The 19,722-nt window shown below is 47.6% G+C and overlaps 1 protein-coding gene across 1 annotated transcript in view; it reads left to right on the top strand.

The window, feature by feature from the left end:
- Window positions 1-19,722, top strand: part of AGAP1 (ArfGAP with GTPase domain, ankyrin repeat and PH domain 1) — a 339,370-nt gene that overhangs the window by 251,265 nt on the left and 68,383 nt on the right. Inside the window, exons 11-13 of the mRNA XM_055079504.1 lie at window positions 11,042-11,196; window positions 14,161-14,251; window positions 17,944-18,166. Of these exons, the coding sequence (XP_054935479.1) occupies window positions 11,042-11,196; window positions 14,161-14,251; window positions 17,944-18,166 (469 nt within the window). The remainder of the gene's footprint in view (window positions 1-11,041; window positions 11,197-14,160; window positions 14,252-17,943; window positions 18,167-19,722) is intronic.

Raw genomic sequence — 19,722 nt, 5'->3', positions numbered from 1 at the left:
TACCCTCCCCAGTCGCATTTCCTCTCGTCCTCCAAAGGACCGTCAGATGTCGAAACTGGGTTTTTGAGTCCAGTTTGCCTGCATCCGGTCCCAGCTCCGCCACTTCCGAGCTGTGTGAATTACTGGGGTTGCTGGGTCTCTCCTCCCCTGCTTAGTTTTCTTTCTCCAAAACGGAGACCGTAAAACCTACCTCGAATGACAATTGAAGAAGAAGTGGAGAGAGGCGGACGAAGCCCTTACCAGGGAGCTGGGCACACGGCGAGGGGGACCGCACCGCGGTGGTTGCGGTGAAAGTGTCACAAATGCTTACGTCATGGAAAACCATCCCCAAGAACACAGTGCATGGAGCACACGGGTTTTAGGCCTGTGGGATGTGTCCGTGCGGGCAGGGCAGAGGATCGGCCAAAGCCAGCACGCGTCAACCATGAATGGCACAGGTTGAGATCGCATGCAGATAAATTCCGATTCAGGAAACCCTCTGAGGACTCGCTCCAGGAGTGACTTTCTGGGGGGAGATGCAAGATTGCTGCTATTTCCAGCCCTCAGCTTTTAAAAGAACGATGGTATTGACAGTCATCCACGCGCTGAGCCGCAGCCGAGAGAGAAGAGCTGGTGGTGGAGGCAGCGTGGAAGGTTCTGGAGCCTGCCAGTCTCCTCATTCCCACCCCAGGCTCTGAGCAGAGGAGGGGGCCTTGGGCCCCATGTCCCTGTGATTAGGACAGCAGGGGACCTCTGAAAAGTGATGAATGTCAGTTAGAATGAGTAACCAATGGTAAGCATACAGAGCAACCGGGTCGATTACAGCAGGGGCCTCTAGTTTTTCTCTTTCTAAACCGAAAGCTTGGGCCTTGAGCTTTCCCGGGGTGCCTGGGCCTGAGCAGGTGCCAGAAAATATGTTAACACATCCGTCTTCTGCCTCCTGAGAGGTTTTCAGTTTGGGATCCAATCGTTTATTTTTTTTCAGGAGTTTTATTTTAGACACTCTCCTTAATTTAAGGGAACACGTGGTCCCCTATGGTTCTGGAAGCAGCAGCTTTCGTGCTGCCTGGTTCTCCGGCTGCCCTCCCACCTCTGTCTAATGTGTTTGGAAAATCAAAACTTCCTTTGTGTTTCATGAGGATCTTCCTGTGATAACATTTAGCAGTAAACAGCCCTAACTCTGTGACCTCCCTCCGGGGTCTTGCTTCTTCACAAAATTAATTCTACTCTTGTCCTAAATTAAACCACAGTACAACACCTCCGTTGGACTCTGGGCTGAACAAAGATATTTACCAAGTTGAGAGCTTGCAAAAATATTTACCCAAGAACCATGACCTGTGTGTGTTTATGAAGACCAAAAAATAATGATTTCTTTTTCTTTTTGTTAAAAATGAACAACTCAAGTGGAAGAGGGCATTTTTTTTTAACTTATTATTTTTTTTGCCATAGGTCTTGGTTCTATCTGCACGGTCCTGGAGCAAGTCCTTCACATTTATCTTTTCTTACAAAAATGGGAGGAAAAATCGAAAATGAATAAAAACTGGCTTTCAATATTGTGGTGGGTTTGGGGCTGAAATCTTAAACGTGTGTCGTTTTCATCATAATTGGGGAAAATGTCTAAACCACATGCTTATTTAATCTATGCTTTGAAAGCAGAAATATTGAAGTATTTTACAAATTGTAGGACTCTTCAGAATTAGCATAAAAGCCTGGGGCTGTGTTGGACCAAGTCTGGCGTAATCTCGAAGGGTGTAGATAGTGGGGGACCTGGGGAGGGGGCAGAATAGCAAACACATTCCATCTCGGTTTCCAACTTCGAGGAATTGATAGTGGCTACCTGGAGAACTGGGCCAGGAAGGATTCTGAGGCTCCTTCAGGCTCTCTGGGGTCAGTGATGAAGGTCTGTCTTCCCTGGCAAAAGAAAGGGAGGACAGCATGCCTTTGTCATCCTAGTCCATGCTGGCGCCTCCTTGGACCACAGAGCTGAGACCAGCAGGGTGAAATGGGCAGCTCAGCCCCAGCTAGTAGATGGCAGAGTGGGAAGGGCCCCCAAAGCGGGAGTGAGGAGCCCAAAAATGGGAGCCCAAGACCCCAAGGACACAAAAGCGAATGTGGAGATTCGGGCCGAAACAGGGAGAAACCCCTTGCAAATACTCGTTAATGAGGAAAAGCCCCTTGACCAGTGGTTTGAGTTGCTGGTAACATCATCATCAGGGTGCTGTGCTGTACCCTAAAACAAAAGTCCCAATTCTGCGACAACAGAAGTCACAGGTGGAGAGGACAGCGATTTCCCTACGAGCCTTGGCTGTTTGATGGTCGGATCATTTTTTAATGGTGACCATCTAGAAGCCTCTGGGCTTGGTGGACCCTTTGGCCACCTCTGCCAGTGGGCACATGGCCCCTCCGTGCTGGACCCTGTCATCGCTGCACCATTTAAATAACAGGTTTTCATCATGTGTCTGTCATTAAATGTGTCGGGAAGGACACTTAGCCTCGTGGACAGAAATAGGCGTCAGGGTCTGGGTTCCCGGTTTGCCGGGGAGCCCGGGAACGCGGACCCAGATTCCTCATCCGGCCAAGGAGGAAAGTGGAATGAGTGAGCTCTGCAGACGCTTTGGGTTCTTATAAATTCAGAAGAGAAACAAATCTCAGCATCGCCGTCCACAGTACACCTGCATCTCGCAGGCATTTTTGAGCCGTTGTGCATCAAATGGGCACAAGGGTCCGGATCCTCGGCCTTTGCAGAAGTACAGGGCGATGGTTCTGGTCCCAAATCTCCTGCCCCTCAAGACAGAGGTACGCATCTGTCCGTCTTTCTCCCCTTCCACCCGCTCCCCCAAAAGGCATCCTTGTCAGATGTCTCCTGTTGAAAACAACCTCCAAACGTAAATCAGTTGCAGCTGTGTTTAGCCCTTTAACCCTTTGCCTGCTAGGATTCCGCAAAAATAATTGATGACTGATTGGCCCATTAACCTTTAAAAAAAAAAAAGTTTGACAGCCCGGACTTGTGTAATGAGGAGGGATTCCTTGTGAAATTGGTCTGACGGCTGAGTTGCTTGCCTCTAAGGAGGCGAAATTAGCCCCACGGGGCCTCGTCTGCATAGAAACTGGACGCAATTAGTGTAATATCCGGTGTTATTAATGTCGTTTGGAATAATTGGGCAGGTTGATTTCGACAGGTTCATGGTGCTAAAATACTATTATCGTGGACCTTTCCACAGCTAACCGTTAAACACGGAAAACTGTTTAAATCCCTATGAGCCCAATCACAGAACTTTATTAAACCACTAAGCCCTGGAATGTCGCACTGGGAAACAACACGGTTCTTTCTTTTCGGGCTCTGGGTGTGGCGGGCTTTGATTTTTTATGATGGGGGGAGTCTGGGGGATTGAATTTTGATGATCACCTGCGTATCTAAAACTAAGAAACCTCCTGTAACGTAGATGTCATCAGGAATTTCTGCAGCCTGAATTCTGTTTTTACAGGATGAATTAAATATAAGCTGCTGTAATTGTCACAGAGAGTCGGTTTGTGTCAGTGAACCGAGACCGCTTGAAACGCAGCCACTGTTCGTCCTCACCTTCTGAGCTCTCATTCTTCACGTTTTAAGTGAGGGTAACATTGGAGAGTAACGCTCCGTCTGTCTTTCTGACTGATTGGCCCCCCCACTGCCAATTATTATTTTTATCATTTTTTTATCGGGTTGCTGATACTAAAATAGCATCACAGTGTCACTTCAGAATGTGATGGGACCCTTCTGGTCCGCTGGTGGTTTGAATAGGGCTGTATCATCTGCTAGAATTTCTTGTTTGAACATGAGGAGGAGCGTGTGAATGTTCTGTCCACACAGAAGAAGGGGTAATATTTAGGTCCCCAGATGTACTGTTTACTTAATGAGTGTTCGTTGTCAGTGCCATGATACAGAAATATAAGCCAGGATTAAATCTAGAGATTTACCAAGTGATGATTCAAGGAGATGACCAGGCAGCAGCTTGGAGGCTCCCATCAGGGATAGATCTTCTCTCCACTGGATTAGTTAGAACTGGATTTGGAAGTCATAGAAATTTACAGGGATTCAGGTAAAAAAAAGGAGGGAGACTGGATTAATGTATCCAGTCCAACTGTAGGACAGGCAGCTGGGGTGGCTGCAGGGACCCAGGAACCTGGCAGGCATCAGGTCCATCCCATTCCCGCTTCTCTCTCCTGGTCAGCAGTGTTCTCACCTGTCCACAGATAGTGGCCTAGGTAGCAGAGGTTTTCCTTCCCGTGGATAACTTGTGAGCTGTGTCTTGTTCAGTCCAAGATAAGAGGGAAGGGGCTCTGCGACCCCACCTCAGATAAGAAAACCTGGAGGAGGACACGTGGATGATGTGCCCCCCACTAGGACAGATCGGTGTCCAAGAGCCTCCCATGCGCTGGTTGTCCTGGTGTAGCTGGGACCGTTCCTCCTTCCCGTGCAGACCAATCACTGGCCACAGTCATCCGGCCAAGGAGGGAAGTGGAATGAGTGAGCTCTGCAGACGCTTTGGGTTCTTATAAATTCAGAAGAGAAACAAATCTCAGCATCGCCGTCCACAGTACACCTGCATCTCGCAGGCATTTTTGAGCCGTTGTGCATCAAATGGGCACAAGGGTCCGGATCCTCGGCCTTTGCAGAAGTACAGGGCGATGGTTCTGGTCCCAAATCTCCTGCCCCTCAAGACAGAGGTACGCATCTGTCCGTCTTTCTCCCCTTCCACCCGCTCCCCCAAAAGGCATCCTTGTCAGATGTCTCCTGTTGAAAACAACCTCCAAACGTAAATCAGTTGCAGCTGTGTTTAGCCCTTTAACCCTTTGCCTGCTAGGATTCCGCAAAAATAATTGATGACTGATTGGCCCATTAACCTTTAAAAAAAAAAAAGTTTGACAGCCCGGACTTGTGTAATGAGGAGGGATTCCTTGTGAAATTGGTCTGACGGCTGAGTTGCTTGCCTCTAAGGAGGCGAAATTAGCCCCACGGGGCCTCGTCTGCATAGAAACTGGACGCAATTAGTGTAATATCCGGTGTTATTAATGTCGTTTGGAATAATTGGGCAGGTTGATTTCGACAGGTTCATGGTGCTAAAATACTATTATCGTGGACCTTTCCACAGCTAACCGTTAAACACGGAAAACTGTTTAAATCCCTATGAGCCCAATCACAGAACTTTATTAAACCACTAAGCCCTGGAATGTCGCACTGGGAAACAACACGGTTCTTTCTTTTCGGGCTCTGGGTGTGGCGGGCTTTGATTTTTTATGATGGGGGGAGTCTGGGGGATTGAATTTTGATGATCACCTGCGTATCTAAAACTAAGAAACCTCCTGTAACGTAGATGTCATCAGGAATTTCTGCAGCCTGAATTCTGTTTTTACAGGATGAATTAAATATAAGCTGCTGTAATTGTCACAGAGAGTCGGTTTGTGTCAGTGAACCGAGACCGCTTGAAACGCAGCCACTGTTCGTCCTCACCTTCTGAGCTCTCATTCTTCACGTTTTAAGTGAGGGTAACATTGGAGAGTAACGCTCCGTCTGTCTTTCTGACTGATTGGCCCCCCCACTGCCAATTATTATTTTTATCATTTTTTTATCTGGTTGCTGATACTAAAATAGCATCACAGTGTCACTTCAGAATGTGATGGGACCCTTCTGGTCCGCTGGTGGTTTGAATAGGGCTGTATCATCTGCTAGAATTTCTTGTTTGAACATGAGGAGGAGCGTGTGAATGTTCTGTCCACACAGAAGAAGGGGTAATATTTAGGTCCCCAGATGTACTGTTTACTTAATGAGTGTTCGTTGTCAGTGCCATGATACAGAAATATAAGCCAGGATTAAATCTAGAGATTTACCAGGTGATGATTCAAGGAGATGACCAGGCAGCAGCTTGGAGGCTCCCATCAGGGATAGATCTTCTCTCCACTGGATTAGTTAGAACTGGATTTGGAAGTGATAGAAATGTAAAGGGATTCAGGTAAAAAAAAGGAGGGAGACTGGATTAATGTATCCAGTCCAACTGTAGGACAGGCAGCTGGGGTGGCTGCAGGGACCCAGGAACCTGGCAGGCATCAGGTCCATCCCATTCCCGCTTCTCTCTCCTGGTCAGCAGTGTTCTCACCTGTCCACAGATAGTGGCCTAGATAGCAGAGGTTTTCCTTCCCGTGGATAACTTGTGAGCTGTGTCTTGTTCAGTCCAAGATAAGAGGGAAGGGGCTCTGCGACCGCACCTCAGATAAGAAAACCTGGAGGAGGACACGTGGATGATGTGCCCCCCACTAGGACAGATCAGTGTCCAAGAGCCTCCCATGCGCTGGTTGTCCTGGTGTAGCTGGGACCGTTCCTCCTTCCCGTGCAGACCAATCACTGGCCACAGAGCCAGATACTCAGGAAGATGGGAGCTGGAACGTCCCCAGCTTAAACTGCCACATCCACGGCATCATGTCCCCTAGCATTCTCCAGACGTGACCAGTTAAAAAGAAACATGACGTTCGCAGCAAGCTGGTTAGGGATTTCTGGGGAAATTACCTTTAAAAGACCCTGCCACCCTGCTCTTCTGACATCAGGAGTGAGGGAAAGTAACAGAAAAAGTCACTGGGAAGTGGGGAGACCCATCCATCTCCTGCTGGACACCCTAGGAGAACTTTTTTTTTACTGTTTTATTTTTGAGAAACAAAGAAAGCACTGCTGGCCACCTTAAGAGAGGAAAATAATCAAACTAAATGAGGTGATGCCTATGAAGTCCTTAGCGTTTTTTGTGACATGAACTTGGAGCCCAGTAGTATTCTTTTTTATATTTATTATTCCATGCAGTAGATCATTACAGAGAAACAAGTAGTCCTTCATGGAAGTCATTTGTAACATGATTAAAAATGCAACTTCTCTGTAAATCCTTGTTCTTTTTTTTTTTTTTCTTGATCTTAGGAGGCAGAGGAAAGTCATAAGGCAGGTATAATTTAGTTCTGAAACTCTATCTGTAAGTGTTAACACATTACCCTCCCTCAAAAAGAAAAAAAAAAAAAAGCCACATACAGACAGTACGCTGGGAAACACACGAAAACTTAAGCATCAGCTGGATTCCATTGATGCTGGTGGTATAGAGTGATTGCAACTGAACTCCATGCCCAGATTTTAATCCCTTACTCAGGAAATGGGGAATCCTAGCTAACCGGCTTCTTATAAAGACATCTTCACCAGGGCCTGAAATCCAAAAGAAGGCTTGGAGTAGCACCCCTGTGGGGCTGCCTCTGTACTGAAATGGTGTTAGGGGGCGGTTCCATCCCCTCCTCCTCCCTGCCTTCTCCATGGTGAGCTGGGCCCCTGTCCTCCAGGTAGCCCTGATGTTCACATCCACAGTTCAGCAAGGAGCCCCTCAGGGTGGCGCACCTGGGAGAGGCCAGCCCAGGAACAAAGGCACCGTCAGAGGCCTTTCTGTTTGGGGGCTGTTGCCGGACCCTGCGTGGACAAGACTGGAGAGGAGCATCTCCTGCCTCTCCAGGGCCAGGCCGAGCCCTTCGGTTAAAACAAATATTTTGCAAAAGAACGCTTGGTCCGTGTTTCACTGCAGAGTGAGCTACTGTAGCGTGAAGAGCCTTGACCACAAGTCCTGACACGTACCTGAGTACATGTGCACGCTTCAAAGCCCTTAGAAGCAGACAACCCGTACACAGACGGTCACGGCCAGCACCGCTTACTGATGCAGCTGACTTGGTCACCGAAGTATTGGGACTGTAGGTTCCGATTCCCCTCTTCATTAGTCGTGTAACTGTGTGCCTTTCCGGATTGACAGTCACCCCACTGGCCTCCCCCTCTCAAAAGGAAACTGTCTCAGATGAAGCAAGTTTGGAGTGCTTGCACAGTTGGTTCTTAGTTAGGATGTGAAACATGGCTGTGCTTTCCCGGGTCATCCAGTTGTGTTCACGGGGCTCACCTTTCCAATCCCAGCCTTTTCTCATGAGCTGCTCTCCACCAGGCTGGGGGCACGGGATGTCCTGCATCTTTTTGATCTTTTGAGCCTTACTGGTGTTTCATTATTGGTAGTGGACCAGCCAGGGTTTCATCTTCCAGAGACAAGCATGAAACCTCTCTGGCCACTCACGTTCTTGGGTTAGCCCATCACCTCAAAGGCAGCGTGGAGCCTTCTCTTTGCCACCTGTTACCAGAGACTACAGGTTCCGAGTCATCCTCTGTGTTGTTACTTTTAGGGAATTATTTGGCTTATTCACATTTCTTTGTATCTCTCTTTCCCTACCTCACAGATGGAGAGAAATGAATTTATAAAGATATATTTTAAACGTGATTTCTGTTAGATCCTCATGTACAGAAATGCAGTTAACGTTTCATTATATTGGTCTTAAATCTTACCCATTTACTAACCGCTACTGTTATTTCTCGACGTTTGTAGATTCCTTGGGGTTTCCTATGTAAGCAATCTTGTAATCTGTGAATGACGGTTTGGTGTCTTTTATCTTTCCAATCTCCGGATCTGTCACTTCCCTGTTTTGTTTCACTGCACCGGCCAGCAGGGCTGAACAAGGGCTGGTACCATGAACATTTTGGCCTTGAGAGCCCTTGAACTGGCGTGAAATGGTTGCTTCTAACATTTCATCCTTAAGAATAATGGTTCTGTGGTTTCGGATACGTACTCTTTGTCCACAGAAAGAGGATTCCCTTCTATTCCTAGTTTGAGAAAAGATTTTAAACATATTTTTAACTAAATTTTCCTTCTTCTTTGTCAGGGAGTTATACGTTCTGCTTCTTTTCTCATAGAGGTTAACCCTGGTATTTTCTCATGTGTACCTAGTTTACCAAAGTCTAAAGTTAGTTCTTAACTCCCCTGTGAAACCATGCAAAGTCCTAGGCCTAGGGCATTTTAACTCCAGGGTCCCCGTGTCCACTTTCATTTCTCTAGTATTTTGCACCTTCCCCAAATTAGACGTGATAAGAAAAGTAGTATTTGATATAATTTTTATTTAGGTGTATTTACATATTTATCCATTTGCTCCCTAACCCATCTGGTTCAAACCTTCCTTGTAGAATCTTCTGAAGTGTGTCTTTTACCAGTTCCTTTAGGGAAGGGCTCTTGATTCTTTCAGTTTTTTATATGAAAATATCTTTATTCCACTCCTGTTCTTGAAAGAGAGATCTCCTGTCTCCGTGTGTCGGTTGCATCACAGCTGCCCTTCTCCTCTCCCGCTTCGGGGACCGGGACCATCTCATTCAGCGCCTTCCCTGAGCTGTCCCGGGTCCACTCCAGCTGATGCCCTGCTTGGCCCCTTTCTGGGGGTGGGCCCGCGCTGCACGCCTGCTTTTCCACAGCCCCACGATGCACCCCCGTCCCAGGAGCTTTTAGCAGCTGCAGGGAGAGTCACAGAGCTCTGAGAAGCTGATGGGGGCCGTGGACCCTCTTGTTGGAGAAACGTTACCCGCCGTGAGGCTGGGCGCGCTGGTAGGAGAGTCCCTGACCTTCCTTCACGTGCTGTTCAGAACAGGTTCCACAGATTGAGGCCCAGCCCGCCAGCAGGTTGAATTGTAAAAGAGCAGCGATGCTGATGTCACCTAGAACACGATACTGTTGTTATCGGGGTGCATAAAGAGTTCATGAAAAGGTGGCATGGGCCTGTGGCTGTGGCATTCGGTGTTGGAGCAGCTCCCCAGACCTGGGTGTGCTTGACAAAGGCACAAGCGTCCTGTCCCCACCTGCCCAGATCAGTGGGGTCATGCGGGAGGGTCTCTCAGCCACAGTAGTGGGAGCTGCTTCTCTTCTGAGACGAAAGGGGAGGAGGAGAGGGCATCTGGAGGTGATTGCAGTTGCTTCGGAGACTGAGGGAGCATCCTTGTCTCGGAGGCCGAGGCAGGGCCTTGAGAAGGGGCGGGGTCAACCCGGCAGCAAGGAGCCTTGCAGAGGTCAGGGGCCAGAGGTCAGGGGCCATGAGGAGTGCTGGGGACACAGGCTAGAGAAGCCAAGAGTGTGGAAGGTGCAGGTTTGTGCAGATGCGAGCAAGCCGAGTGTGGGTGACGGAGGTAATGGGCTAACGCAGAGGTCAGCTGGGTGGGCAGTAGGTTATTCTCATTATTAGTAACAATTGCTCGCCAGGGGATCGTGATGCAGCTGGCTCAGCAACAAGTGATGGGAAACTACCGATCACGTGGGACATGGTGGTGCCTAAAAGTCCAGCTGCAGATGTCTTCATGGTTACCTGTGGCTGGTTATGCTGTCGGCACGTGGCCCCTCCTCTGCCTTTCATTCCGTGGCAGAGGCGGGAGGGTAGGTCAGAGCAGAGGACAAACAGCAGCGCTCACGGAGGGCGTTCCGTGGCCCACGCCCGGCGTGGCCCTGAGCTAGTGCGCGTCGTTCAGCCAGTGGAAAATGCAGTGAAGAAGGCAGCTTTCCCCTCCCATTTTAAGGGCGAGGAAGTGAACCCAGCACGGGTTGAGAACTTGCCCAGCCTCCAGCATGCCAAGCGGCGGAGCAGGATCTGAACGTAAGGACCCCTCTGCCTGGTCCACAGCGTGGCCCCTTCAGATCGCCTGGAATTCCACTCGCTCTTCCAGACTGAAACCTTCCCACTGTAGCTGGTCTTCTGCCCTAAAAGGACAGACGGCCTCAGGCCTCCTCCCTCTTTGCCGCCGTGTATCTGTGGGCTGGCGCACAGGTGCTTATCAAGAAATTAAATTGATGGGCAGCATTCACTTGATTTTCATCCCACTGTCAATTTCAGCAGCCGGCCGCCAGTTACAATATTACGTCCCTAAGTTGCTTCATCTGTGCCCAGCACAGAGACACCGACATCACACGCTGATTTTCATTTTTCCTCATCCCCTGAGCATTGATTGAAACCTAGCTAAGCCATGCTGGCTTTCGGAACCAAATCTGGAGTGTTTGGAGGTCTGCGGATTCAGATCTCCGCCGCGGGGCGGCCGGTCCTGTGTGTGCTCGGCCCCATGCAGGCGCGATTGAACCCAAAGGCACTTTCATGACCGAGGGCTGGCAGAGGGGCCGTGATCTCATGAAAGCTCAACTCTTCACCCCACCACTCTGTGTTTCAGAACAAGAAGAAAACTTTGAGTTTATCATTGTGTCCCTCACTGGCCAGACGTGGCACTTTGAAGCCACCACCTACGAGGAGCGAGACGCGTGGGTCCAGGCCATCGAGAGCCAGATCCTCGCCAGCTTACAGTCGTGCGAGAGCAGCAAGAATAAGGTAAGACCGGGAGCAGCCTACCGCGCCCCCCCCCCGCCCCCCACAAGGCCCCACCGCCAAAATCAGGAGCGGCTGATCCTGAAACGGAAATGGGTGGGGGAGGGGAGAGCATCGTGTGAGACGTGCAATTGGTAAGACTCTTAAATGTTTCTGAGCAAAAAGCAAAATCATTGCAAAGCTAAAAAAAAAAAACCTTGTGTCGATATGTGTCCTGTATCACAGATGAGTAGCCTAGCTTAACCACGTTCGGATGGCAGAATATCCCATTTTAAATCTTTGCTCTCTCAACTCATCCCAGATGTAAAGTATTGACCTTTTATTGGAGATCACAGAATCTTTTGGACCCTTGTGGCTTCTGTGTCCACACTGATTTTTGCTTTAGGCTGAATACACTCAGGAAAAGAAGTGCAGGCTTAAGAGGAGGCACTGTTCCGCCCTCATAAATGTCTCAAATTCAAATCCACGTCAAGTTAGAAAACTGACCCTTAGTATACAGGCTTCGATGAAAAGTGCATATGCGCATATATGAGCGTGCAAAGAGTTTAGGGAAGGTGAGATGTCCGTTTTTCTAAATTCTGTTGACAAAGCCTGGTGTGGGGTTTATTCAATTAGAGTTAATTCTTTTGTATTTGTTTAGCCGGGAAAAGCCAACTTGAACCTGCGTTTTCTGAGTTACTGCCCCGTGATCTTCCTTATACAGAGGTCGTTTTTCTCATTTCCCTTTTTCCATCAGAGATTCCTTCAAAAATCATTATTTTAGTGCTTGGATACTTTTAACCCCTTCTCTGGGACACTTTAAAGTCTTGGAGAGCATTTTGATTTTTCAAACTGTGAACAGCTAGAAACCAGGAGAAAGGACATTGCCTTCCAGCCTGCAATTTCATCTGTAACCGTTTAAAGAAATTTCTGCCAATGATTTATGTTCCGCTTTGTCATTAAGAAGGGAGTCTGTCTTTCAAAGAGATGGAGTGTCTTATTTTATTACCCTCTTTAACCAGGGTAAACCAGACCACAGTCATTATTATTATAATGTAATTTGCCTCTCTTTTTTAAAGATGTTTTATACCCACAGTGGGGAGAATCAGGGCCTTTCATTTCTGAGCACCTTGGCTTTACTGAGTCACGGCTGCAGACGTGGCTTCTGAAGCAAACTCAGGATGCTTCTGCATCTGTCGACGGGGACTGAGGACACCTGTCACCCACAAAGCCCAGGAACTCGGTTTCAGAACAGGCGTTGGGAGGGCATGTGTAGTCTGAACAGACAAACGCATCTCCAAATTTTGCGTAAAATCACAATATGTCAAGTCAGACCCTGAACGTATGCCAGGTCATCGGATTCAGGAGGGTGGGGGACAGCACTGGCCTTTTCTGTGTCACACCCTTGCCAGATGCCTCCCAGCTCTCTACTCTGTGAAAACAGACAGCGCCACCTCGGCCTGATGCAAACACCAGCCGTAAAATGCTGCCCCTTTTCTCTCGATAGATGTGTGCCCTCAAAGGCCAGAGCTCTCCGTGAGAGGAGGACTCACTGAGCACTTTGGACGCTTGGTGAACGGGTGTGACGTGTACAGCATGGAAGTAAATATCCACAAGGAATAGCTGGAGGGGAAATACAGCCTCAGTTGAGGATGGGCTGTAAGGTGTTCTAGCTGCCCGTGGATAACTCAGAATTGGGAGCAGTAATAGACATACGTATACATACATATGCCCTAGAGATGACAGAGGTAGACAGAGGCAGACAGACACATCTCTGTATGTGCGCACGCACACTCCAGATGCCAATGGAAATTGTTAAACACACTTTGAATACTCGGGCATCTAACCAAAGGGAATAAGACCCCAAGGATGCATTATGCTAATCAGGCAGTAGCAATTAATAAATTATAGTTTATGATTAAGTGGTAAGCAGTTGTTTCACAGCGAACAATTTGACATAAGATGGTTCCATTTGTGAATAATTTTTACACAAAAATCAAGCTTATTCTAAGTGCCCTCTGGGATTTATTTGGCTTTAGCCATTATATTAAATGTATGCATCATAAGCCTTAAAACCATGTACATCCTTTTACCTGGCACTCCTGTTTTGAAGAGTTCATCCCTAGTCAGAAATCACGAGTTTGTGCAAAGAGTTAACAATAAGCATATTCACAGCACTGTTGATAGCAGACACAAATTGGAAACAGTCTAAATGTCCATCAAAGAAAACTTTGTAACTAAGTCATCATAAGTGGAATATTACGCAGCCATTTAAAATGATGCCAGAGCTGCTCTGACCCTTTTCCTAAGGAGTCTTGGTGCTGAAAGACTGAAAATCAGTAACATAGGTAATAGCTACCTTCCAAAATCAAATTTAAACATATAGAAAAACAGAACTGCTGAATATCTATCACATCAGAAATAAATGAAATTAAATAAAATAATGCCAGGGACTACGTGATGGCATTGAGAGATGACACTGTGTCATTAGGCTAAAAAGGCGGATTCCAAAGCAACGTATACCATGCTGGCTTTTTTTTTTAAAGCACATCTATCTGTATACATGTGCTTTTTTAAAAAAGGCTAGAAGAACAGATATCACAACGTTAATAAAACTTAACCATGATAGTTTATAATTTTTATGTTCCTCTTTTCCCCCCTTTGTGTTTTTATAACTTGCTGAGAGAAGACAAGTAAGTGTACGTTGAAGCGTAAACACCCCCAGCCACACACGCGTGTGGTCTCCTGACGAGGTGTGTCTTAGGGCATGAGTCTCTCACCTGACGCGTCTTAACAGGTGGTGCCGATCCGTTCTCCATCCGCTAGGCTCCATCCTAAAGACATCTAAAGAGGAGTCCCTTGTTGAAATTGCCCTCGTGTTATATTCACTCACGATCTGTTTGGTGTTTCCCAGGCTTTAGTAGCAGGTATATACCTTCTTCTCGGAGTTCTCATATCTTGCATTTGTATGTCTCCCTGTATGCCCAGTCCCGACTGACCAGCCAGAGTGAGGCCATGGCCTTGCAGTCGATACGGAACATCCGAGGGAACTCCCACTGTGTGGATTGCGAGACCCAAAGTAAGTGTGAGCGGGGCCGGGGTTGGGCGGGGCGGGGGGGGGGCCTTGGCCCTCGACAGAGGGAGATGGGGTGGTCTGACACAGCATGCACTGCAGCAAACCCACATCTGTCATCTGGCATGTACGGTTTATAACATGATTTAATGGCTGTGAAGGAATTGAAATATTTTTGTTTGGACTTTATTTTGACACAGTGCCCTTCACACAAATGCCTCTCTGATGGCACTGTAATTTTTTGTTTGTTTGTTTGATTTTTTTTAAATTTTATTAAAGTGTAGTTGATTTACAGTGTTGTGTTAATTTCTGCCGCACAGAAAAGTGATTCAGCTAGACCTGTGTGTACATTCTTCTTCGTATTCTTTTCCATTCTGGTTCATCACAAGTCTTGCTTATGCCCCAGGCATCCCCATGAGCCACAGTCACACCACAGATGCTAGGGATTAGGCCACCTGCCCAGATTCGGTGCCACATCCAGAAATCAACCTTTGGCTTAATCAACGATCATATGTTTGTTTGCTTTTTCCATAAAAAGAGAGTACAGTTGGTTAAATCCTGTCCAGAGATTTCTGGGGTTTGTTTTCTTTATTTCAGAGTCATATGTTCTAGATTTTGCTATCAAATGGTATCTTTTTATTTTATCTTGAATTCACTGCACACTAAAAGCATTTGCTTGAACTGACAGACTTCATAATTATGCTTTGTGCCTTGGAGCAACCCAGTTTTCCTCCATGCTTTCCGTTGTCCAGGGAATAATGCCACGGTCCCTTTGAGAAAGTCCTTTTGTAGCTCATAGCCTTGAAGTTAAGGACTGACTTCTCATTCTTCACCTCCCAGCCCTGGCACAGTGCTGGGCCCATTCAGTAAAGTTTTTCCAATCATATATTTTTGCTGTCGGTAAGAGTCCAGTTGAAACAAAATAAAAGGTGCCGGCACCAGGCTAGGGTGTAAGGTGGCCCTGGCGTCGCGAGCCTGAAGCCCGGTGGGCGAGGCCTGGACCCAGTGGCCACAAAGCCCGGGGCCGTGGAGAAAGGCTGTTAGGGGCACACAGCAACTCAGAGCAGACCTCGTGCAGGAAATGGGCAGCATTGGAGCAGGTGGGGAGGGAGTCACTGCGAGTCAGGGAAGGAGCAGGGCGCACAGCTGAATGGCTCTGGTTTGTTCGGGAAAAGAGCAGCTGCTGCTCAGGTAGGAAGCTGGCCAGGTAGGATTTGTGTGACCTAACAGGAAGAACTCAGGATTGTCACAGTGAAAGGGGAGAGCCGCTCACCTGGGAGAGACCACAGGTTGGCAGGTCAGGTAAGGGCAGGACAGCAAGACCGCGTCCGCGGCCTCCGGGTGAAAGAAGGGGTCTCCTCTTCAGGTATCTTGAGGGACTTCTTTTTTTTTTTTAGTTTTTTAAAAATTTATTTATTTATTGTTGGTTGTGTTGGGTCTTCATTGCGCACGGGCTCTCTCTGGTTGCAGCGAGCGGGGGCTCCTCTTTGTTGCGGTGCACGGACGTCTCATCGCGTTGGCTTCTCTTGTTGCGGAGCACGGGCTCTAGGCGCGTGGGCTTCAGTAGTTGTGGCACATGGGCTCAGTAGTTGTGGCTCGCGGGCTCTGAGCGCAGGCTCGGTAGTTGTGGCGCACGGGCTCAGTTGCTCCGTGGCGTGTGGGATCTTCCCAGACCAGGGGTGGAACCTGTGTCCCCTGCCTTGGCAGGCGGATTCTTAACCATTACGCCACCAGGGAAGCCCTTGAGGGACTTCTTTAAAGCATCTTCTTTTGTCTGAATTTTTAAATGTTACTTTCAACATGTGTCATGACATGAAGTTAGAAGAGAGAAGTCGTTATTTGAAGTGTGTTTTTATCAGGAAGTTTTAAAGTCAGATCTTTAAAAGCACAAAATCGGAGACCTATCGGAACCTCCATTAGGAGAAACGTCTGCAATGGTTTCCACCATCGTCTACAAGACTGTCTTAACGGGAAGATTCCGTGGCTCCTGAGCTTCGTGGTGTGTGGCCAATTGGAGGTCGAGAGAACATCCTGAGAGCCGGGTTGGGTGGGCGCGTGCCCAGGTGGGGAGGACGGGTGGAAGAGGGAGGTTGGGGGAGGCTCCGGGGCCAGTTTGTTTCGAGTGAGGCCACCTGAGTAGGAATCCAGGGACAAAGTGTGACAAATCTGGAGAGAAAAGGGGTCTTAAACTCCCATTCCTTAAACACATTATCTGTCAGGTCTGTGCCCAGTCCCACCATGCACCGTCTCTTTCCATTCTTGTGACTGTAATAGTTGTTGCTACAGTGTGTCCCACTTATAGGGTGACATGAAGAGTCTGAAGGGTCAAGTTATATATCCCAGGTCATCATAAGAGCCAGTTGTGTAGCAGGATTCAAACTAAGCCTTTGGCTGCCCTGCTGTATTTTCTCAGAGGACAAGGGGAAGGTCGAGGGGCTGAGGTCAAGGACATGAGAGGTGACACATTGGCAAAGGTGTTTTGTTTTTTATGTATTATTATTATTATTATTATTATTGGCATCTGTTTCCTCTTCCCAACCAGACGGTCTCTGAGGTCACAGACCCCTCTTCTTGTGTGCCCCCCACCATGGTCTCTATCTCCACCTTCCTGCCTTTGTATTAGATATTAAGTAAATGACTGGCTGATTTCTGCTGAATGAGCATAAGGCCACTCCTGGTCATTTGCCATTTCCAGAGTGATTCCAAATAAATATGATGTCAGCTACCTGGTTTTTTGTTGACTCTTCGAGTGTACCTGGAGTAAATATTGATTATTCTTGGATGACGTAAGCCTTATTTGCTTCTGTCGGTGGTGAAAACCATTGACTGTCAAGGTCAGCCCCGTCTTTGCAAATCAGCTGGTGATGCTAGCATAAAGCCAGCCGTGGGTCCGAATCCTCAGTCTTCTGACTGTGTCAGCCAGTTTCACACAGGGAGTGATCCCACTCAGGGGTCCCAGTGCTGTTCTCTGGACTCATTCAGTGCCCTTGGCGCAGTGTCACAGCCCAAAGCCCGTTACCATTTATTCTGAGAATCAGGGTCGATCATCCTGGGTAGTAACCTAACCAAAGGACCATGTCCGCCATCTTGCCGGCAGTGAAGGATGGAGAAACGGGAGTTGCTTTGGTGGTTGCCCTTAAATAAGATCACTGAAAATCACACTTTTTCATTGTAGCGTGCCTTTCTTTCATCTTTGCAATTGGCAAACGTGCGCATCATGTCACGGAGAACTTTGATGTGCCCGTGGCTGCAGAGGTGGTCACGTGGGACCTGGTAGCTTTGGGAATGACACTGAAGGTGTCCCTCAGTACACCTTCTCTTTCCCACTATCAGCTGCCATCCACAGTAGGCTCCAAGTCATGCCTGATTTTGCTTCCAGGGGTGTCTGCCTGCTCAAGGGGAGCGCCGCTGTGGAAGTACCCAAAAGTGCATCTCTCTATCCCAACCAGTGCTTTCAGTTGTTTCCAAGGCTTTGGTTAAAGCCAGTTGTTTGAAAGTGGCCGCCAGCATGTCAGATCTTTTGAGATGCCTAAGCCGGTTCCAAGTACCGGCCAGGGAGCATTTTCAAGCCATGTGATTCTAGGGAGGGACTGTTGCATGGGAAGTCTGATTAGCCGTTTTGTTCCTGAGGCCTAAGGACAGCTGGGATGAGTGATGACGGTCTGATTGCATATGGCGCCCTTTTCCTCTTCCCACAGATCCCAACTGGGCCAGTTTGAACTTGGGAGCCCTCATGTGCATTGAGTGCTCAGGGATCCACCGGAATCTTGGCACCCACCTTTCTCGAGTCCGATCTCTGGACCTTGATGACTGGCCCATTGAGCTTATCAAGGTGATGTCGTCCATTGGGAACGAGCTGGCCAACAGCATCTGGGAGGAGAGCACCCAGGGGCGGACGAAGCCCTCGCTGGACTCCACAAGGTAGGGACGTGGGAAGGCGTGTGGTTACGGAGCATTCTGCAGGCAGTTCAACAACCAGAAATGACCTTAGTGACAGCCACCACTGGAGCCGCCCCGGCGACCGGTGGGAAGCTGGTTACCCGGGCAGAAACATCTGTATTAGAAATTGCTCTTCCGCAGACATGGATAATTCAAACTCCTTAATTTTTTACGCTTGTTTTTACACTTTGGGGATTCCTCTCCCTCTCTTAGAAATGTATTAAGCTTCTAACCTGATGAATATATCACTTTAATTAATACACTTCTAATAGGCATAAGCTAGGCTGTTAACACTAATTATGAATTTTGGATTCTTTAATTTTGTTATTCTTATGTCTTTGATAAGCATCTACTCCCTTGGTTTCCCTCTCCCCCCGACCCCCACTAAGTGAGTTTATAGTAACCAAATACATTTTATTTTCTGAAGCACGTTTCTAACGCATTTAATCAACCAAGTGTGGCGTAACTTATGGTGGCTCCTCATTAATGTTAATTGTTACCCAGTGTAAAAAACGCATTTATTTTGGGTCCATTCCGTTTCTCATTTTTCATTTACAGCAATTATAAGCCATTTTTTAGTACACATGCATATTTAATGTACCTAAGAGGTGGTAAAATGGCACGTTTTCTGAGAAAGCCTCTTTCACAGAGGCAGGATGGACCGTCCTGTCTCCACGGCTGTTCGGGGAGGTGGGGGGCATCCCAGCATCTGAAGCAGGGGCACGGGGTGGGCTCAGCCTTCACTTCTCAGGTGTGTGCAGAGGTGAAGGGCGAGAGGAGGTCTCCCAGCATCAGCACGGATCTGTTTTGCTGGTGATCAGACAACAAGGAAACCCACGTGTCCGTCTGTGGTCGGGCCACGTGCGAGGGGTAAGAAGTTGGTTTCTACCGCCAATAACGTGGAAAATCGGTGGGCTTCATTTCAACACTAAAAAATGAATTTGTGGTGCCCCCTTCGGTCCACTTGAGAGAATGAAGCTGATGTCATTAACCCTGCCCTTCCTTTTAGGTGCTCTGTGGGGAGGGGGGTGGGCAAGGAATGTGCACAAAGTACATCTGTTTAAAATCGAGCAGGTTGGCGCTGTGAGCTCTTTGTATATAAGTTATGCTGTGTAATAGACACGCGGGCAACTGTCTTACAGACTGAAGAAATGATACACTTGTACAGTTTTTAAATTTTGATTTAACACTAACATAGAAATCCGCAGGGTTATCCACTAGGAGCATTCTTAAAAGATTAATTCATGTTTTAATGTCTATTTTTTCATACATATAGTTTCCTTGGAGGGTATTTAGATCTGAAAAAGAAAAATGATTGGAAATCGGATTGAGTTTAATGTGTGAATGCAGAAAACATTAAAATAAGTTGGGAAAAAATTAACTTTATACATTTTACTGGTTGTGTGTAAAAGGAGCATATATACTATTTTTAATACATGAATTAGACAAGTTTGGTCGTTTTTCCATCTATCACAGTTAGAAACCATTTAGAAAGATTACAAACAAAGACGTAGGTTAATTTTTTAACTGGGAAATAT

This window comes from Physeter macrocephalus, chromosome 2, assembly GCF_002837175.3.
Source record: "Physeter macrocephalus isolate SW-GA chromosome 2, ASM283717v5, whole genome shotgun sequence".
NCBI lineage: Eukaryota > Metazoa > Chordata > Mammalia > Artiodactyla > Physeteridae > Physeter > Physeter macrocephalus.
The sequence above is the reverse complement of the archived record's forward strand: the minus strand, read 5'-3'. Positions and strand labels throughout refer to the sequence as shown.